The 18,958-nt window shown below is 35.2% G+C and overlaps 5 protein-coding genes across 9 annotated transcripts; 3 read left to right on the top strand and 2 right to left on the bottom strand.

The window, feature by feature from the left end:
- The first annotated feature begins 108 nt into the window (after positions 1-108).
- Positions 109-1,549, top strand: LOC125196840 (probable lysophospholipase BODYGUARD 1). The gene is made up of 2 exons (XM_048095496.1): positions 109-406; positions 942-1,549. The coding sequence occupies exons 1-2, from the start codon at positions 252-254 to the stop codon at positions 1,270-1,272; spliced, it is 486 nt and encodes a 161-aa protein (XP_047951453.1). The 5' UTR covers positions 109-251; the 3' UTR covers positions 1,273-1,549.
- A 3,079-nt stretch (positions 1,550-4,628) lies between these two features.
- Positions 4,629-7,697, bottom strand: LOC125193101 (beta-1,6-galactosyltransferase GALT31A-like). Of its 3 annotated transcripts, XM_048090839.1 has the most exons (12): positions 7,414-7,541; positions 7,124-7,292; positions 6,852-6,936; positions 6,694-6,755; positions 6,394-6,599; positions 6,264-6,327; positions 6,088-6,163; positions 5,765-5,885; positions 5,593-5,680; positions 5,348-5,473; positions 5,157-5,266; positions 4,629-5,072 (listed from the first exon to the last, which is right to left on the bottom strand). In XM_048090839.1, exons 2-12 carry the CDS (start codon positions 7,147-7,149, stop codon positions 4,933-4,935), a joined length of 1,104 nt encoding a protein of 367 aa, XP_047946796.1. In that variant the 5' UTR covers positions 7,150-7,292; positions 7,414-7,541; the 3' UTR covers positions 4,629-4,932. The 3 variants fall into 3 exon arrangements, with proteins under 3 accessions (XP_047946796.1, XP_047946795.1, XP_047946794.1); XM_048090838.1 differs by lacking the exon at positions 7,124-7,292 and having other exon boundaries at positions 4,629-5,069; positions 7,414-7,697; XM_048090837.1 differs by lacking the exon at positions 7,124-7,292 and having other exon boundaries at positions 7,414-7,543.
- Positions 7,698-7,840: 143 nt separating this feature from the next.
- LOC125193099 (protein NLP6-like) lies at positions 7,841-11,418 on the top strand. Of its 3 annotated transcripts, none has more exons than XM_048090835.1 (5): positions 7,841-8,458; positions 8,896-8,970; positions 9,069-9,966; positions 10,056-11,042; positions 11,285-11,418. In XM_048090835.1, exons 1-4 carry the CDS (start codon positions 7,841-7,843, stop codon positions 11,024-11,026), a joined length of 2,562 nt encoding a protein of 853 aa, XP_047946792.1. In that variant the 3' UTR covers positions 11,027-11,042; positions 11,285-11,418. The 3 variants fall into 3 exon arrangements, with proteins under 3 accessions (XP_047946792.1, XP_047946791.1, XP_047946790.1); XM_048090834.1 differs by having other exon boundaries at positions 9,066-9,966; positions 11,291-11,418; XM_048090833.1 differs by having other exon boundaries at positions 9,066-9,966.
- Positions 11,419-11,959: 541 nt separating this feature from the next.
- On the top strand, positions 11,960-13,695 carry LOC125193102 (soluble inorganic pyrophosphatase-like). Its single transcript, XM_048090840.1, has 9 exons — positions 11,960-12,058; positions 12,353-12,483; positions 12,570-12,598; positions 12,680-12,745; positions 12,819-12,926; positions 12,995-13,060; positions 13,130-13,250; positions 13,327-13,408; positions 13,510-13,695. The coding sequence occupies exons 2-9, from the start codon at positions 12,363-12,365 to the stop codon at positions 13,550-13,552; spliced, it is 636 nt and encodes a 211-aa protein (XP_047946797.1). The 5' UTR covers positions 11,960-12,058; positions 12,353-12,362; the 3' UTR covers positions 13,553-13,695.
- Positions 13,696-13,720: 25 nt separating this feature from the next.
- LOC125193100 (UV-B-induced protein At3g17800, chloroplastic-like) lies at positions 13,721-17,334 on the bottom strand. Its single transcript, XM_048090836.1, has 3 exons — positions 17,074-17,334; positions 15,986-16,263; positions 13,721-14,684 (listed from the first exon to the last, which is right to left on the bottom strand). Exons 1-3 carry the CDS (start codon positions 17,209-17,211, stop codon positions 13,871-13,873), a joined length of 1,230 nt encoding a protein of 409 aa, XP_047946793.1. The 5' UTR covers positions 17,212-17,334; the 3' UTR covers positions 13,721-13,870.
- Between the last annotated feature and the right edge of the window lie 1,624 nt (positions 17,335-18,958).

Raw genomic sequence — 18,958 nt, 5'->3', positions numbered from 1 at the left:
ACCATTCTATTACAAGGCTTCTTTTTCTCCCTTAGAAGATATAGTAACATACAATTGATCTATGTTGATAGAAAAAAAAAATTTGTGTGTGTAAGTTGACAGAGTAGTATAGTGGTTAATGCTTGGGGCTAAAGGTCTTGCAGTCTTTAAAGTTCTGTTTATTTGCCAATAAAAAAAAAAATTGAAAATTTGGAAAATGGTGGCAGCCGTATTTCCCTGCGCCAAAGGGGGAGGCGCCGGCGCAATACACTATGAGGAGGATCGCGCCAAGGAGAGTGTGGCCGGTGATTGCGTTTGGGGCGTCGATAGGGTGTTGGTACGAGCATATTAGCCGCACGGCGTGCCTTGTCCTTAGCAAGAACCATCGTTTATTGGAGTTTCTTACCAAACTTCTCACTAGAAACAGGTTTGCCTATTTTTTTATTTACATCACATTCATATTATTCCCAAATCTATGAATATAGGACCAGCTATTTAACACCAATAATTTAGGAATTATGGGGTTTACCTAGTTTGATTTAGAATACCATGGGGGTCCTATTTTGTCCTTCACAAGTAAACCCCCTAGCTACTTGTGACTTTTAGTAGTAGTACATCAAGACACGGACGATTGCAACTGTTCAAAAATAAATATTGGTAAAGAAACAACCAACTTCTTTATCTTGTGGGTTTGAATTTAATTTCTCATGTATAGTTGGGGGACTTGGCTAAGAATCTAATAATGCATTCATTCTTTCGCCATTTATATTCAAGCAACAAACCTCTCTCCCTCTCTCTCTTTAGGTTTGTAATAAATTGTTTACCTACTATATCTACTATTGGAACACCTCACCATGGTTGTTATATTATTCCTAGTCTATTTACTCATATGGGGGGAAATTGAATAGAATTTTATTTATACCTAAATTTAAAACAAATGTATTGATGGTGAAAATTGACAGGATGAGGACATACTTGATAGAGGGATTTTTCACACACACACACAACGCAGCATGGCATACACTACACAACATCATCTGTGGAAGTGCTGGGAAATTGGAGGGATACTTGGAAGAGGTGAAGAATAGAGTCAAGTGCAACATCACCATTTTTCATGGCAAGGATGATGAGTTGATCCCGATAGAGTGTAGCTACGACATGCAATCGAGGATCCCTCAAGCGCAACTTAAAGTCGTCGAAAACAAAGATCATCTTACCATAGTTGTCGGAAGGCAGAAGGCGTTTGCTCGAGAGCTTGAGGAGATTTGGAAGAACGCAAGTGGCCTCAGTTAGGCCACTTCAAATTTTATTATTTGGAAAAAGATGAAGAAAAAAAGCACATCTTTGGACCATGTGAATTGAGTAGCTGGAAACGACCAAGGGAAAGAAACATGTGTATTTTTAGATTGAGAATTAGGGTCATTGTTAAGTTTTCTGATCCTTTGTTTCTTCTGTATGGTGATGTTTTATTAGCTTTGTATCACCGATTAGTATTTGAGGATTTATTGTGTGGATGACCAAAACACACACAGAGAGTTCCACTACTATTCTAAGCTATTTATTTGATTTCTGTGGCGCCTTCGTTTCCACATTTTTTTGTATATTAAACCATGAATTCATGTGGCTTCCATTTTCTTTTTCATACAAATTAAATCAGGATCACTTTTTATGGTTAAAGTGGCACAACCATATGACATAAGTGAAGTAACAAGCTTATTTTGTCATTTTACTCTGTTATATAAATATGCTTTTTTTCATTTTATCCGCATTATATCAACTTATACTAGTATATGAAAACTAGTACTATTACCGACTTATTTAAATACAATGCTCCTACAAAAAATGTGTATTTTTTCATACACACTTATCTAAAACATTTATTGTAACTTGTGTTGAAAAGGACTGAGCATATTTATAAGAGACTGATAGAGTACACTCACACATATATTATATACTATAATAATAAGTTATTCTACAAATCATATTTAAACTATAAATCATGAATAATGTCACCAGTCCTTAGTATATGAAGATCTATGATGTATCATCCCCTTATTGAATGAATTCATGATTCTGAGCTCAAATCCCAAGTGAATTCATGCATGCTCCATAGCGATTTCATAAACGAACCACAATGAATTTAATGCATGCTCCATGACTACATGCAAATGTATAAAATAAATGATCCACAATGAATTCATATATGCTCCATGATCATGAATTATACAACAAGATGATGAATCAATCATAGATCTTCATGATTCAAGGGTTCTTACATTATATTCTAAATGTTACGGTGCATAACTTATGTAAGCACCACTCTCATTTAGTCATTTTGCGCTATTTACTGTGCTTTGACATTTAGTATGATTTTAATATCTCAAAATTTATTGACATTGTTAAATTTATAAAAATAGTACATTAAAATCAAGTACGGTTTGTTATTTTTATTTATTAAACGAATCGAGTTTTGATTTTTAAGTAATTTGTAGAATTAATGACATCAATCAAAATTCCATTTTTTTCGATTGCACATATATTTTTAACTAAGGCGATTTCAGTATTTTTAACTTCGCTTGAGTATAAAATTTACTGTGCACGTACATACACATAGCCCATAGGTGATTTATTGTGTATGGAAATTAATGGGAGGGTTTGACTTAGTCAGGTAGAGTATTGTTTAGTGATAAAAGATGTAGCTGCCACCACACTGTGGCCATATTAGAAGCAATAAATATTTATGGGAAGTTAAATGCAGGGCAATAATCTCACATTACATGTGAGCCTCTCCCTCACATGAGCTCTACCAATTAATACACGAATTATGAATTTATCAAACAGCCGCTCATCCGTTTTCAGCTGTCCTGTCCCCACCTACACTAATACTATATCCCCCCCATCATTACTCCTCACCATATTATCAATCTTTTCTTCTCCTTCTTTTTTAAATAATCAATATTTGTACTCTAATTAAATGGGTGGGTTGGGGTTTAAACTTTAAACCCACAAATCCAGACCTGAAATTGCTGAATTGATCAACATACATGCAAATGTTAGTAGCATGTATATTGATTTTGTAACAAACAGTAAATGATGTGTACTTTGATTTATAGTATATATTGATAAAATATAAGATTAAATATATGAAAATAAATAAGATAATCAAGTAGCATCATCAATCAATTTTATCACACATAACAAACGGTCATTGGCCTAATTTTGTCATCGTATGGATATGACTCTAATGGTGTTTGTTGGCAATTCTACTTATACTCAATAGCTAACACATATATGATCGAGATGTCAATGCCTTTGGCAGGACAAGTAATCCCTCCATTCCAAACTATTTGACACGTTTTTTATTGGTACGACATTTCAAAAATTGATGTTTAAATTTAATAAAAAAGAGAATAAAATAAAAGAGAAAGATAGAGATAAAAGGTTTTCCACAAAAGAAAAATTATAGCAAGTAAATTTGAGATAATCCAAAATGAAATATGTGGCAAGTAGCTTGAGATTGAGTGAGTACTTTATTTATCTCCAAAAAAAATCTCATTTTGATGTGTCCATCCATCAAAATTAATGTACTTCCTATTTTAGAAAAAATTTCACCCACGTACATTACACTACTATTGTTGTAGGTAGGGCTGTCAATTTTTGGCACGACACGATAATACGACACAAACCCGCACAAAATTAATGGGTAAGTGTCAAAGCTTACTGGGTTCGTGTCCTTATCATGTCGACACGATAACGACACGAAAACTCCGTGTCGTGTTCGTGTTACATGTTAAGAAATAATATTAATATATTAAAATATTATTATTATTTTATTTATTTTAAATATTTAAAATTTTAAAATTTAAATTTAAAATTTAATATTATAAATAATATTTATATATTATAATATTATTATTATAATGTCGTTATTGTGTCGTGTCATATATGTGTTGTTATCGTGTTGTGTTGACCCGAAGTGTTTCATGTCGTTAATGGGTTTGTATCGTGTTCGTGTCTGAGGGTAGTGGGTCGTGTTCGCGTTCGTGCTTAGAGTTTTTTTAACGGGTCATGTTCGTGTTTGTTGTTATCGTGTCGACACGATAACGACACAACACGCACGATTTTGTCACCCCTAGTCGTGGGTTTCACTAACATTTCTATGTGATTATTTTTTTCCTTCTCCTATTTTATTAATTTTAGTGTTTTAGAGGACATAGGGCGTATTGGCATTATCGGATCTCTCTCCAAGCTTATTATCTCTGATCTTTGGAACCTTATTAAGGAGATGGATATCTCAATGGGAGTAGACACTTTGGGTTCAAATACAGTAACCGATCCAACAAAGGTATTGACGGCTCTACTTCAAAATTGCCAATTTGTTGGGTGATTTTCGCATATTTTTATCTGGTTTTTCTTGATTTGGGCCAAAATTGCCGGGTAACTTCAGAAAATTTTGAAACTACAATCAGACCAATAGAAGGAGTACACTGATGATTAAATGTAAAAGGCATATTTATATGGTTTTTGGCTGAGCCGAATGGAGTATATAATTCCGTATGGGTTGGGTTAAGCCCGTTTGGATCTACTCAGACCCAATCCATATCTGTCCGTTATTAACATTGCGACTTCTATATAAACAAGTGGTAAGATTGGTTAAAAAGTTAAATTATAGTACTAGTAATATTTTATAGTTACACTTACAGCCTTACAGGACAAAATACAAATACACCGGAATTGGAAAATTTACTCCCAACTACAAGAGAGGGTGGCCGTGGCATCACTTGATTAATTAAATAAATACATAAGTTAACTCTACAACTAAAACAGACTAACCACCAAAGCATAAACAACACATGCACATGGTTAGTGATTAGTGAATGAACAAAAAAACCCAGAATGCAGAAACAAAAGCACCGGCCCGCTGTTTGTAACGACAAAGGTGAGGCAACCTCGTCAAAACCTCAAAACTGCTGCCTCACCGCAACACCGATGAACTTGTTCCATTCTTTCAGATGAGTTGCATATTCCACTGCAGCTCCAATCAAATGATGCAGCACAAGGGTTTCCATCCTGAGTCTTCATCTCACAGTCTGCTTCATAAACATATACATATGTGGATGTTGTTGAAAATCAGAGGTCAGTCAATAATGTGAGCATAGCAACAGTCATACTCATACCAGGGGGTGTCCCACAGCACAGGCTCCGATCATCAATGTGCTCGACATCCAAACCAATAAGCCAAGACCCAAGAGACACATCTTCATTTGCATATCTGTGAAGTAAGCATCTGCAAGACATACATGTTCTTCACCAAAATGAGGTTCTTCAATGTGCTTATTCAGTTCTACTATAAGATAATCAGTTGTACCGGTTAATAGATATGTAGGTAGCCAGATCTTTGGAGATCGCATAAATTTGCCCTGTTGCGTGTCTAAAATATTTGTTTCCTTCTTCGCCAAATTTCCAGTGTTCTGGTTCGTGGTATTTTACTCCTCTGTAAATATTCGGTGGGATTAGTAAAAATGCTTCAAGATATAGAATCTATTGGATTGAATTAAGTTTCTACCAGTATTGGAATAACAAAAATTTAGTCAAAATCTTCAGCACACTTACTTCTGTGCAAGAACAGGACCAGACTTCATGCAACCAATGTATGTACGAGCTTTTGATTGATGGCGAGACAACAATGAACTTAAAACGCCTGAAAATATAAATAAACGAAGGTAATAAACATCAAATGTCCATATTTGTTCTAATATCTCAGACAGGAGCATGATACACTGACCAAGATTCACATGGACATCATCATCGACTTTAACGTAGAAGTCAGCATTCCACATGGCCACAGCTGTCGAAAAGTAATTTTGTGTTTTTGAGGACAGTTCGTGGTACCCTTCTTCATGATTCTGCGACAAGATGAACACAGATCAAACTGTAACCGTGTAAAGCAGGTAGCACAAGGAGCCAGTAGTTCGAAAATTTTCTTGGCTTCTTTTCCCAATTTAGTGTTCCCTTCGTCTCATTAAAGAGTTGATGGAATTTATTGGACCAAACATATGAAAGGGAATTCTTGACATTACTATAACATTCGCAGAAGGCTTAGAATACCAGTCTCAAGAAGTCCTTGTGCTGTGCTTCTTCGGCATCAATAGCCCTATCCAAAACACTACCACCGGGCATTGCACTGACCAACATGAAATTTACACATTAGCGACGCAACAAAAACTATGTATAGTGAGCTAGAAAAAAGATAGTGTAGAAATCCTAGTTCAAGGACATTTTACCTGTGCCCTATCACAAATCTTATGACTATGCCTTTCTCTTTATCAAGTTTCTTCAGACCATCACCTGGAAAAACACATTAGTAATTGAATCAAAAGAGTGTCTGCATTTACAGTTTAGAGAGCGTAGAACCTTGAGGCATCCATGTTTGCCTTATTGAATCCCTTCGCTTTCTGCTGCTGAATGCAGTAATAATTCCCATAACAAAGATTTTCTTCGAGCTGTCATTTGATGATTCGGCTTCTGGTGCTGCACCTCTTTTGTCAGCCTTAGCCGCCTTTGCAGCTCTTGCTGTGGCAAGTTTAATTTCTAGTGAAGATATGGTTTTGTTTAATGTCCTGAAGGCATAGAGCGACAAAGACAGCATAAGACGATAACTCAAGTGCCAAATATTATGAAACACTGCTCTTTTAGTTTATCTTTAAGACTTACACGAGCATATCGTGAGTTTTTGAAACATGAGAAAGCATATCCCCAGCCATAGATGCATCCAACTACAGACAATGAGAGAGTTTTAACTTGCTCAATTGTCAATTTAACAGAACAAACATAAAACTAGTTAGCAAGCTGTAGGTATCATTATAACTTGCCTTTTTCCAATCCATAGTAGCAAGATGAGTACCAAATTTCCCAGCACTTTTGTCCAGATCAACTAAATCAGGTACAATCCACAACCTAAAACAAATGAAAAGGCCTTGTTTAGCTTGTTCAACTTATAAAAATAAACATACTACTCCACAATGCAAAGCCAATGGACTTTACAGTAGGACCCTTTCATCTGAGAAGCAGAGTTATTCAATGTACCCCACCAGAATAAATGAAAAGAAAACAGACATTATCAATTGGGGAATCATGCAATAACCTCAAAATCCACCAATTAGGTCTCATCCTTCCAGCTTATTGCAATGCCTCAAAAAAATATTTCTTCCTCAATTTGCTATCTTAATTGATGATTCCTCCAAACTCCATCAGAAACTAGCTAGCATACATTCTTTACATTGGAATTTGAGCTAAAATTTTCAAATCAAGAACTTGGCCACAATTTTACAAAGAGGATGGGATCAAGGTTAGTTCCACGAACCAAGTAAAGCACAAAAATGGAGATTAAAATTTCAAGTTAAAAATGGAAAAATTTGGCAAAAAGAGAAGCACCTGTTGACGACTGCAACTCCCAAGCAAAAGCTGGCGAGGCACAACAAACAAGCCCATCTTCCACCAATGCCAGCCTTGTGCGGCGGCGCCGCCCTGCTTCCCACCACCATCAACCCCATTACCCCAAAAAAGGTCAGTAAAGGGGAAAAAAATGGGAGACCTAAAACCCTCAAGAGAAGCTCGAAATCGAGTTTGAAATGACGATATATGTGCAATTATAGAAACTCCTCTCGAGCAAAAAGAGAACAAAAAGAGTATAGAAGAAAAGGACACTTGTTGGTAAAGAAATGGCATCACCAACCATCCATCAATTGGTTACATTTGAGGAAATGAGTACTAAACAAAAAATATATATTGCTTTAGCTAAAAGTTCTCCTCTTTGCCTTTTCACCAACCAAATTTCAAAATTCCTCATCACTCTTTGGAGATGGAGGACCTCCAAACTCAGTCTCTCTCCCTACCCGAATTCACGAATTTGATGGCACCAAACCCACTCTCCTATTCTTCCCACAGCGATTGGCACGTCTTCTCCGGCGACCGTCAAGAATCCGAATTCACGAAGCCCACCTCCAATTTCTCCAATTCGATCACCAAAATCAAAATCAAAGCGGCGCTGGAGCTCTTCGACTTCATCTGCTTCCCCTCCCTCGTTCAGTTCTGGTCGCCCACCATTTCCCAAGACCAGCAAGAGCTTCTTCATTCGTCCGACTTGCCTTTCGCCCTTAGAGGTCTGCGGAAGGGGATTTGTTTATTCCGTAAGCGTTGCTCCGATCACAGATACAATGTCCGTGGCGATCGCTGCGGCCCTCCGGGTCGGGTTTTCCGGCGGAGGTTTCCGGAATTTTGCCCCGATTTGAGATGTTACTCTGAGGAGGAGTTCGAGTTGAAGGATTTGGCCATGGCTGCCGGAATCCGTGGGTATTTGTGTTTGCCGGTGTTTGAGCCTGATTGGAATTTCTGTATCGGAGTTGTTGAGATTTTGACGATAATGGATGGAAGCTTTTACTTCGCCAATGTGATCGATAAAGTATCAGCTTCACTCAAGGTCTTATTTTGCTGCTTTTTTTTGGTTATTTGATTCGTTTCTGAGTTTTGGCTGATCAATTTAACAAATTCTGCTGTAAATATGGAAACTCCGGTGAAATATTTAAATTGCATAAGGATTGAGATTAAGCTTGAATTGGAAAGTGATAAGGTTCAATTTTGATCTCCAAATTTGCAAGGAAAGCTACATTTATTTTATTCTGATATAATGTTTGTGTAGACTTCTTTGAAGAATGAGTTTAATTTTGCTTGAATTGCTTCACTTTATATGCTATTCAACAGGTTGAAAATCTGTATCTGGGTTGTGAATCCCTTGTCAAGTTTATGAGATGAATTCGGTGGAAAGAGTAAATCCATTGCATATTTGTTGAGCTTCGAGAAGAGGATGGTGATTCATTGCTTTCTGTGTGTTGATTTTGTTTCCATTTCTTTTTGCAGGAGGTTGGATTGAGGTGCTCTGATGCATTCTGGCCATTTGACACAAATCAACTAACATACAATCAACTTGAAAATGTTAAGACCATTCTCTGTTTGCTTTGCTGCATTTTCATCTTCATGCTCTAATTTTAATTCTCGTGCCAAATCTTAGCTCCGAAAACTTTTAATAGCAGGGTCCCGGACAATATAAACTTGCTGTCGATGAGATACAGAATGTCTTGGACGTGCTATGTAAAGCATACAAATTACCTTTTGCTCAGACTTGGGTTGCCATCAGGGGTGGAGCCAATGAAGAAAGCTTCATTTCCACGGCCAAAATGGAATCGGTCACTAGGTTTTCTTCGTTTCAAAGAGACTGCAACTGGTTCCATTTGAGAAAGGGTCAGGGCATTGTGTGGAAGGCATTGTCATCTGGTGCTTGCTTCTGCAGAGATGTAACCAAGTTAAGCCTAGTTGATTATGCTTTAGCACTCAGTGCACGAAAGGTTGGTTTTACGGGTGGGTTCGCTATTTGCTTGCAAAGCACCTACCCTAGAAATCTTCAATATATAATAGAGTTGTTCCTGCCTCCAAACCAGACAATTTATCAGCAACCCCGGATTTTTCTGACTTCACTTTTAGACACAATGAAGCAGGAATTTAAAACCTTCAAGCTTAGAACAGGACAGGATGTACATGTTGAAGTTCTTCAGACTTCTGAGGATGATCCCCTCGATTCGTTTGTAATGAGTAAAACTATGCATGCAAGTGAAAGCTTAGAGAACCAAGCAAATAAAGCTCAACGAACCCCAGCCGTGCCATTGCCTATTGATAATAGAGCTAACAGTTGTAGACCAGAAACTGTTAGAATAGGGGAAAACACTGCTAGTTCATCTCTTGTTTCCAAATGCTGCCATAACGAAAAGGCGGTACCATCACATGATACTACCCCAAATAACACTAGGGATGAACTAAATCCACAACGGATTTTTCGGGCCCGCATTGGTTCTACGAGGAAATTAAGCTTGGGAGAGGTAGTAAGCACAAAGGCTCCTCAAAACCTATCTGAGAATAGAGTAGATAACCTTAATTGTAAGTTCACTTTTATTTTGAATGTTTTCCATAATTATTCTGTGGACTGCCTGCTGTCTGATTCTAACGTAACAGTGTCATATCTGTAGCTAAGAGATCCATCTCAAATAACATGAAAGCTGCATCTGGCATAAATGGCAGGAAGAGAAGTAGAGTTGGCTGTTCTGCAGAGAAACATATTGTAGAAACTATCCAGCAGTGTCGTGTGAGTCCTCCCGATGAGGGTCACTCTTCTCATTCTTCTCTTTCACCATATATGGAAAACCTAGGATGCATCATGACAGTGAAGGCAGACTTTGAAGGTGATACTATAATGTTCAAAGTTCCCGCAGACTCTGGAATAACGAAACTGAAAGATGAAGTTGTGGAAATGTTAAAATTAGATGGTGCAACTTTTGAACTCAAGTATCAACGTGAAGACAAAATTTGGGTCGTACTTGATACCGATGCAAAATTGTTGGAGTGTGTGAGTGGTTTCACATCATCGGGTCTAAATAAGATCAGGCTTTCCATCATGTCTATCAAAATGACAGTGAAGGCATCGTATAAAGATGATCTGATAAAGTTTGAGCTCCCTCTTTCAGCCGGAATATTAGAACTGAAGAATGAAATGATAAATATGTTAAAATTGAATGATGGCAGTTTCGAAATCAAGTACACTGATGAGAACAACAGTCCTATTTCTCTGGATAGTGATAAAGCCTTGCAGAATTGTATCAATACAGCAAAGGCACTAAAGAAAACTACAATAAGGCTCTCCATTCAGCCCATTGTACCTCAAACATCAACCAGCAACGAATGCATAGCGATTGTGAAAGCTACTTATGGAGGTGATATTATAAAGTTTAAGTTCACTGCTTCATCAGGAATAATGAAGTTGAAGGATGAAATGAGTAAGATGTTAACAATAGAAACTGCAAGTTTTGTTGTCAAGTATCCCGATGAATGTGGCAACGAAGTTGCAGTGGATGGAGATGCAGCTCTGACCGACTACATGACTAGGATGGCATCTTTCGGCACTGTCAGAATCTCTCTTCAACGTATAGACCAACCGGCTTAACCTCAAAGAAGCTGCGGTTAGTAACTAGTTCATACTCTATACCTGCATCTAATATATAGTCACATCTTACAAGTTTTTTTAGTCAGTAATTTTATTGGACAAATCGCAGATGTTTTTCAGTCAGTAATTTTATTACACAACTAAGTATAATTTTTGTTCACAATTCTGATTTGATTCTTAAAAGTAGCTATGAAATGCAGGTGGTTCGCTTTACACTGATTAATATTATTAATTGAAGTTGTTAACGTTTATGGACAGGTGCAGAAACCCCTACTTACACTTGATGGAGTACGCCACTTATTTCATTTTTTGAAGCAGGCATATTTATTGTAAATGTATGTTGTGTAAATGAATAATAAAAATGATACTGGTTAAAAAAATTTCCCTTTTCATTTCAATCTTTCACATGATTTTAATTTTTTATGAAGGTACAAATTAGACTTTCATTTTTTCCTGCTTTGGATATTTTTTTCACCAAATTACCAGGAAGTCGAATATTTCCTGATTTAATTTATTTCACAAAAATCTGTCAAATAAATTAAATATTTTTGTTTCTGTAATTTCTCAATAAATACAAACAAATGAATAATAGTACAATGCAAACACATTCAGACCCAAATAATACAAAGTTTCATGAGGAAAATTAATTCCTCATTACCGATTTCTTAATTATTTATTAATTACATGAAAATATTTTAATTAATCAATAACCCGGCCATAGATTAAGCACGTTACATGGCAGCATAATGCCTACTATATTGCAAAAATAGTTTTTGATTTGGATTTCTAATTTTATTCTTAAAAATAAGAAATGTAGATGTTTGCACACGTGTATATATCCTAGTTGTCCTGATGAAGACCGAGTCAAAACCTAAAAATAACATTGTTGGATCGAAAAAGGGGAGTGGTTATAATAACTACTAGTGCTCCCCTCTCTCCACGTACGTCTCCCATTTGCCTATGTAAACATTTCAAATCTGCCTTCCCATTCTCATGCTATCAATCTCATCACCATCTTCTATCTTCATCAAGGTACCTACAACCTTTCTTTTTCAATTTTCGTTTTGGATTAATATTGTGTTCTATCTCCTCAGTTATTGTTCATTCAATCCAAGGTTAATTAGATTTACAAATGTATTTTTATAATGGAGTACTATATTAGTACTATAACATTTGATGGCTTTTTAACTGTTTGAACAAGTTTGAGAATAAACAAGCTTCCACAATTATGGTAGCCTAATAATTTTAGATTTATCAATATTATTTGTATATGTACATTCATGTATTTGGGAATGAAGCATTAACAAAATGGATTTTTATATCCAGAAAAAGAAAAATGGCAGAAAAGAGTGCAGCTAAACCATCACTGGCCAGTACTCCTAAATTGAACGAACGAATCCTCTCGTCTTTGTCAAGGAGATCTGTTGCTGCTCATCCATGGCATGATCTTGAGATTGGTAACTCATTAAATTGCAAATCAAATTCTACAATTGTTTTTATTTTTAGAAAATATCTGATGTCTCATGCATAATAATTCTCGCAGGATCTGGAGCACCTGAACTTGTTAACGTCGTACGTTGTTTTACACTTTTACAGAGTTTCAATGATTTATTATGCTTTCTTTGGAGATTATTTGATGAAAGGGTGTTGTAGGTGATTGAGATCCCTAAAGGGAGCAAAGTGAAATATGAACTTGACAAGAAAACTGGTTTGATCAAGGTATATAATTAGTAGTAGCAAATTTTGCCATGTGTTAATGAAACAGTATGATCAAGTGAATATTATTGATCAGGTTGATCGTATACTATACTCGTCTGTTGTGTATCCTCACAACTACGGCTTCATTCCTCGCACGCTATGCGAGGACAACGACCCAATGGACGTTCTAGTGATCATGCAGGTAAGGTAGTTAGGGTTAAGAGTTTGAAAAAAATCATGCTGTAATTACTATATTTATGATCTTGACAGGAAACTGTGGTGCCCGGCTGTTTTCTTCGAGCTAGGGCCATTGGGTTGATGCCTATGATTGATCAGGTTAGTCTAAACAAATTAATTAGCTGATTACTTGAGGTTGAGGAATATGCTAATAGTTTGATTAATTAGGGAGAGAAAGATGATAAGATCATTGCTGTGTGTGCTGATGATCCCGAGTATCGCCACTTGACTGATATCAGCCAACTCCCGCCTCATCGTCTCATGGAAATCCGACGCTTCTTTGAAGATTGTATCCTTTTGATGATTCATGCATACCCTTTTATTAATCACCTAATTTGTCCCCTCCTTAACAAGTATTAACACAGACAAGAAGAATGAAAACAAAGAGGTTGCAGTTGATGCCTTTTTGCCCTCTGCAACTGCTAAGGATGCCATCAAATACTCCATGTAACTTCCATATTTTGTTAATTTTAAGAAATATTTACATTATAGTACATATCTAGTGTGGTGACATTTGAAGATATATAATTCTTGTTTGTTGATTGCAGGGACCTTTATGCTGAGTACATCCTGGAGTCATTGAGGAAATGAGAAATCATTTACAGTTCCTCAATATTAGTGATGGTGGAAGAAGAAACCTTCACTAAATTATAAGTACCTTTTTTTCCTTTCTTGAAATTTCCCTGTTGTTTCAATAAATTTTTTGTTTGGAAATTCATTCCAAGTTTAAGCAATACTATGTAATATGCTCATTATCAATACAGAATAAATGTTCTTTAATGATAGAAAGCTCTGTTATCAACACTACAATAAAGTCAAGTTGTGTGGGCAAAAAGTTCAATAAATCGAGCTACGGTATAGTTTAAAGAATTTACAAAAGCTGAAAGAGTGAATCTGAAGTAATACATTCTAGCTATTGATAAATGGATACTTGGACTCAACATAATTTTCTGCGTCCCATAAAAATGATCCAAATGCAACTGCCTCCAACACCAGCATTGTAAGTCCAGAAAATGTTAGAGAAACGACTTCATCATTAGATGCATCTAAGGCGCCATCTTCCGCGACTCTAATTTCAGGCCTACCAAACAAGGCCTGCGTCTGCTTCTCGATCAAAGATACTGCTTCTTTAGATCTTATGGTTGCATATCGCTGAAGCGTCTCTGCATCCAAATACATAACATATGATCTTAATTTATACGGTTTCTCTTCGTTTCTAGAGTCCACTATACCTCCCCCATCTTCGTCAGGATATATCCGTATCAAAGAATCAGAATCCCATAGTTGCTTTTCTGATATCGGCTCTGGATATGTTATTATCTCTTCATCACCAAAACCTTCAGGAAGCGTGTTCATAGATCTTTCGAGTTGATACCTTTCATCAACTCTTCTAAGGAAATACCCATACATGATTGAAGCAGCATAAAGCTTACCAAGCTTTATTTTACTAATCTGCACGATGGTATCCAAGGGCCCAACAGATCGCTCCCCGAGGACCAGAGAGAGATGGCCTAAAATCATCTCATAAGCCTCGGGAGAGTGCACAGATTCCAGCTTCAGCTCTTGGTTTGGCCAAAAGTCAACCCTTTCAGCAGGATCAGATGTTGTCGATATTTTAGGAATCATTGTTATATTATTTTCCACAAATCTTTGCACAATCAAGCAATATATAATCTCCTCCACTGTCTTTCTCCTCTCTTTCTCTTTCACTTCAGCAATTCTCCTGAATTATGACAAATATTGGTCAGAACCAACAAACAAGCATCGATCAACTAATCAGTTCCATGCAGTGGAATCTGGAGAGTAACTTTGAAACAACTAATAAATGAATAAGACTCTTGAAAGGAGATCAAATTAGGATGATAGTGTTAGCAAACAGCTGATATATCACATGAGTATGCAATATCCTTAAGAACAAGCACCCATAAGTGCACTTGTTCCTGCATTTCCATTGTATTAGAGGCTAACTTTAATGTATGACATATGGGCTTTAAAATCTACTTGAGCTAATTGCATTTTCAGTGAGCGCAACTCTTGACATTTTATAAATTGTTCATCCAGCTACGGTCATATTTATAAAACATCTAATTCACCAATGGGTCTAGGAAAACAAGTTGAACCGGTACATATATGTACCAATATTCAAATTCTAAGTAACTTTCAAGACATTAGCATTTAGGTTTTCCACTATGGCAGGAATACATCAAGATTGTACCTATGGTGTGGAATTTTAACATTTTTACTTAAAACCTAAAAAGTATCTTCCATGAAAGACAACATTACTTATCATGGCCACTTGGTAGTGCAATAACTTCACTTTATAGTGCAGCCACCAGATTCACCATACAAGCACTAAAGAAGTAATTCAGGAATAGAGAATCTGTGTCAAAAAATAGAGAATTTCTATAATCAGAAATTCCCATCTTCTAAATTCTGGTGGAACTAAATGGTAGGAGTATATGTTTTCAATGTTTTAAGTAAGAGAATTATTTCAGTTGCTAATTCTTCCCATTAGCAGTAGTAAGACAGCAACCCTTCGTTAATATAGAACACTGCATGTAACACATCTGTGAAAGATAAAACTAGAGCAGAACAGCTATTTTATAAGTTTCTCGAAAGTGATAGCAAAGCCTAGTTTCGGAAAAGAGAGGCCTTATACCCAGCCAAAACATTATATGAAACCTCAGACATAATTTAATGCCTGGGTAGAATTCCATACTGATTGTGATTAACTGAAAAACTGAATTCACATAATGGAATATATTAAAAAGATGACTTACTTATAGAGGAACAGCTTAGTGACAATTAAACTAGAGCAGAACAGCTATTTTATAAATTTCTCTAAAGAAATAGCAAAACTTAGTTTTGGAAAAGAGAAGCTGTATGCCCTGTAGAGTGTAGCCAGAACCTTATATGAAACCTCAGACATAATTTAATGCCTGGGTAGAATTCCATACTGATAGTGATAAGTGCTTTACTGAAAAACTGAATACACATAATGGAATATATAAAATGATGACTTACTTATAGAGGAAGAGATCTGTAGATGATGGTGCAGCTTCCTCCTTCTGGTCATCTCTCTCTTTCTGAAGACTTTCAAGCTGCTGTTCAGCAGTAGCTACAAGAAGATGAGGATGGGTTTGCAGGATTTGAGCCAAAAGCTGGCCAATTGGAGACTCAAGCTGAAGAGGTGCCATTGGAGTCAAATCACCACTGGAGTTACCAGAGGCTCTCGTCATAAAGCTTCTAGTTCTCAACTTCGATGGCCCAACCTCTAGCTTTTGATTTGAAAACGTGCTTTTCTAAACCATGAATATCAGTCAGAAAAAATAAATCCTTCAAAATTTCACAGATGAACAGCATGCATACATATAACAATACTCTTGCAGACCTGAAGCTATACAACTGCATATTTAAACATCTAATCAGAAGTGCCATAATAATCAACAAAAATCTAATCTAGTAGTATTATGTTAGTCTTGACAGTGTAAGACAATTTTTAATGCGACCAACTGAAGTACAGGTTTGATATCATAGTCTTTCATTTGTTAAAGATACATAAGATTAGAATCATCAGTACTGCATAGAAGACTTTGAGAAGTTGGTCTTAAATGAACATAGGCTATGATTGTGTAATTGCAGAATCTCTTCCACATCTACTATTGCAGTTGTCCTGCTATGTATCATTGTCCACCTTACATTTCTCAAACCTTTTAACTGCAATGGTGAATGTTTGAAAAAAGTTTGATACGCAATGTCAATTTGTTTTCTCCCTATCCCCTCAAATCTAACTGAAAGAGAAATTAAAGCAAATCTTGCTATAATAGAAACAAAACAACCAGATTGATAGAGCTTAGAACTAGAAAAGTCACGAAAAAAGTCAGCATCAAACCAATTGAAATCAAATTGCCGTAATCTCAATCCAACAAGTTCCTCCCCAAACCGCGCAGTAATGTAACAATTAGCCCTAAGCTTATTGGGGGAATTAATAAAGCCAAGCTTCAGGCAGCTATTCACAAACCAAAAACGAAAAATAAAAACTTCATAATCATCTAAACAATCAGAAAACATACGCAGCCACTCAAATGGAACAAAATGCTTAGAGAGCTTACTCTGGTGAATCCAGGAGATAGAAAACATTTGGTGTCGAAAAAATGGCCGCAGTGCTTCACCTCCGGCTGCCGGCAACCTCCTCCAGCCGAGTGAAGAACCAACGGGACATCGGCACATATCTGCATCATCAATCTCATCTGCCAATTCTCCTCCTTCCAAGTAAAAGTGAGGGAGATGAGAATTCAATTTCCAATGGATTTGAACTCTTTGCTTGACTTGTACTACTACTATCCTTTTTATTTTTCCTATTTCTAAGTAAATCAATTTTTAAGGCTGAAACTGAAGCATACAATAGAGTCATTTTTCTTTATAAAAACCCTTGAAATTGATATTTTATTACTATTGGCCAACAAAGTTGAAATTGATCATCATGTACAAGAATGTTCTTACTTTGATTTATTATTAAAACTTGATAAGTATCACGAACGAGCAATTACTTTGATAAACATAAATATTAGTAATATTATATTGATAAATTTGTCATAAATAATTAAAAATTTTAATAAATTACAAATTTATAGTCCTATACTCTTATTAAAGCGTGATTAGTCATTATTGAATCATTGAAGACTTTATCATCTGTATGAAAATTATGAATCCTATTTAATGGCAAAATTTGACCCTTCGGCCATGTTTAGTTGGCGGAAAGTAAAGTTGGCAAGGACAACGATTTCTAGGAAAATGAATCACAGGAATATGATTCCTATTAACATTACTTTCATTTGTTTAAAAATCCTATCAAAATTTTAAATTTATATTTAATTTAACCAAACTAAAAACATACTTATTATTTTTTTATTTATAAAAAAGAATAATATTATAAAATTTTAAATAAATTATTAATTACATATAATAATAATTATATAATTATAATTATTATTATGATGGATAGTTTAAATATGGATTATCCATCGTAATATATAATAATATAATTATAGTTACATGGAGTATTATAATACTCATTTATTATATTATAATTATAATATTTATGAATATTATAATTAAATAAATTTTATAAATTAAAATTGCACTATGACTTTATTGATTAATTATTAATTTATAAAATATACTAATAGTTATTATTTATTATAAGATTTATATTATATAATTATATTTTAATTATTTAATAAATTATTATTACTATTATGAATTATTATAAAATATAAATATAATTATGATAATTTTAATTAATAGTATTTATTATAATGAAATTAAGTATGATTTATAATTTTAAATTATTTTTTAAACATTGTAGTAACTGTTATTATTATTATTATTAAAACTATACTATATTGCTTAAATATGTAAGAATCCTAAAACTGGAAAAAAGAATACCTAAGAAAAGTTATGATTCAGAATCCTGGAAAGTTGTACTAACTTTCTTTGTTCTCGGATTCTGATTACTTTCCCAGTTTAATTAAAAACTGAAACAAACACAGAAATTTAAAATTTAAGGAATCAGATTACTTTTCCAAACATAATCCTGACAACCATGTTTGGTTGATAATCTACGTAGAGATTAACTATTATATGATTCAAACCTTACAAAGAAAATGAATACATTATGCATACACAATCTAATTTCTCACTCTAAAAGGCATATTGTATTTAAATTTATATATTTGCAATATTGTTGGGGCCTGGCCCATGTCCACCAACGAAACAAGAGGTTTCTTTCTAGATCCAACACATCCTATACCCATTTAGTGAATGGGCTGAGGTGGACTGTATTGGATTGTGAAAAATTAAAATTTTCGTATAGGTTAATGTAATGCATACTTTTTGTGTATCCAGTGTAACCTTTGGTGAGGGCCCAACAAAACATTTTTAACAAAAATTTTGCTATAGGATTTTTTTGTCTATTATCTTGTTAGTATTTTTCAA

Source organism: Salvia hispanica, chromosome 6 (assembly GCF_023119035.1).
Source record: "Salvia hispanica cultivar TCC Black 2014 chromosome 6, UniMelb_Shisp_WGS_1.0, whole genome shotgun sequence".
Classification (NCBI taxonomy): Eukaryota; Viridiplantae; Streptophyta; class Magnoliopsida; order Lamiales; family Lamiaceae; genus Salvia; species Salvia hispanica.
The sequence above is the reverse complement of the archived record's forward strand: the minus strand, read 5'-3'. Positions and strand labels throughout refer to the sequence as shown.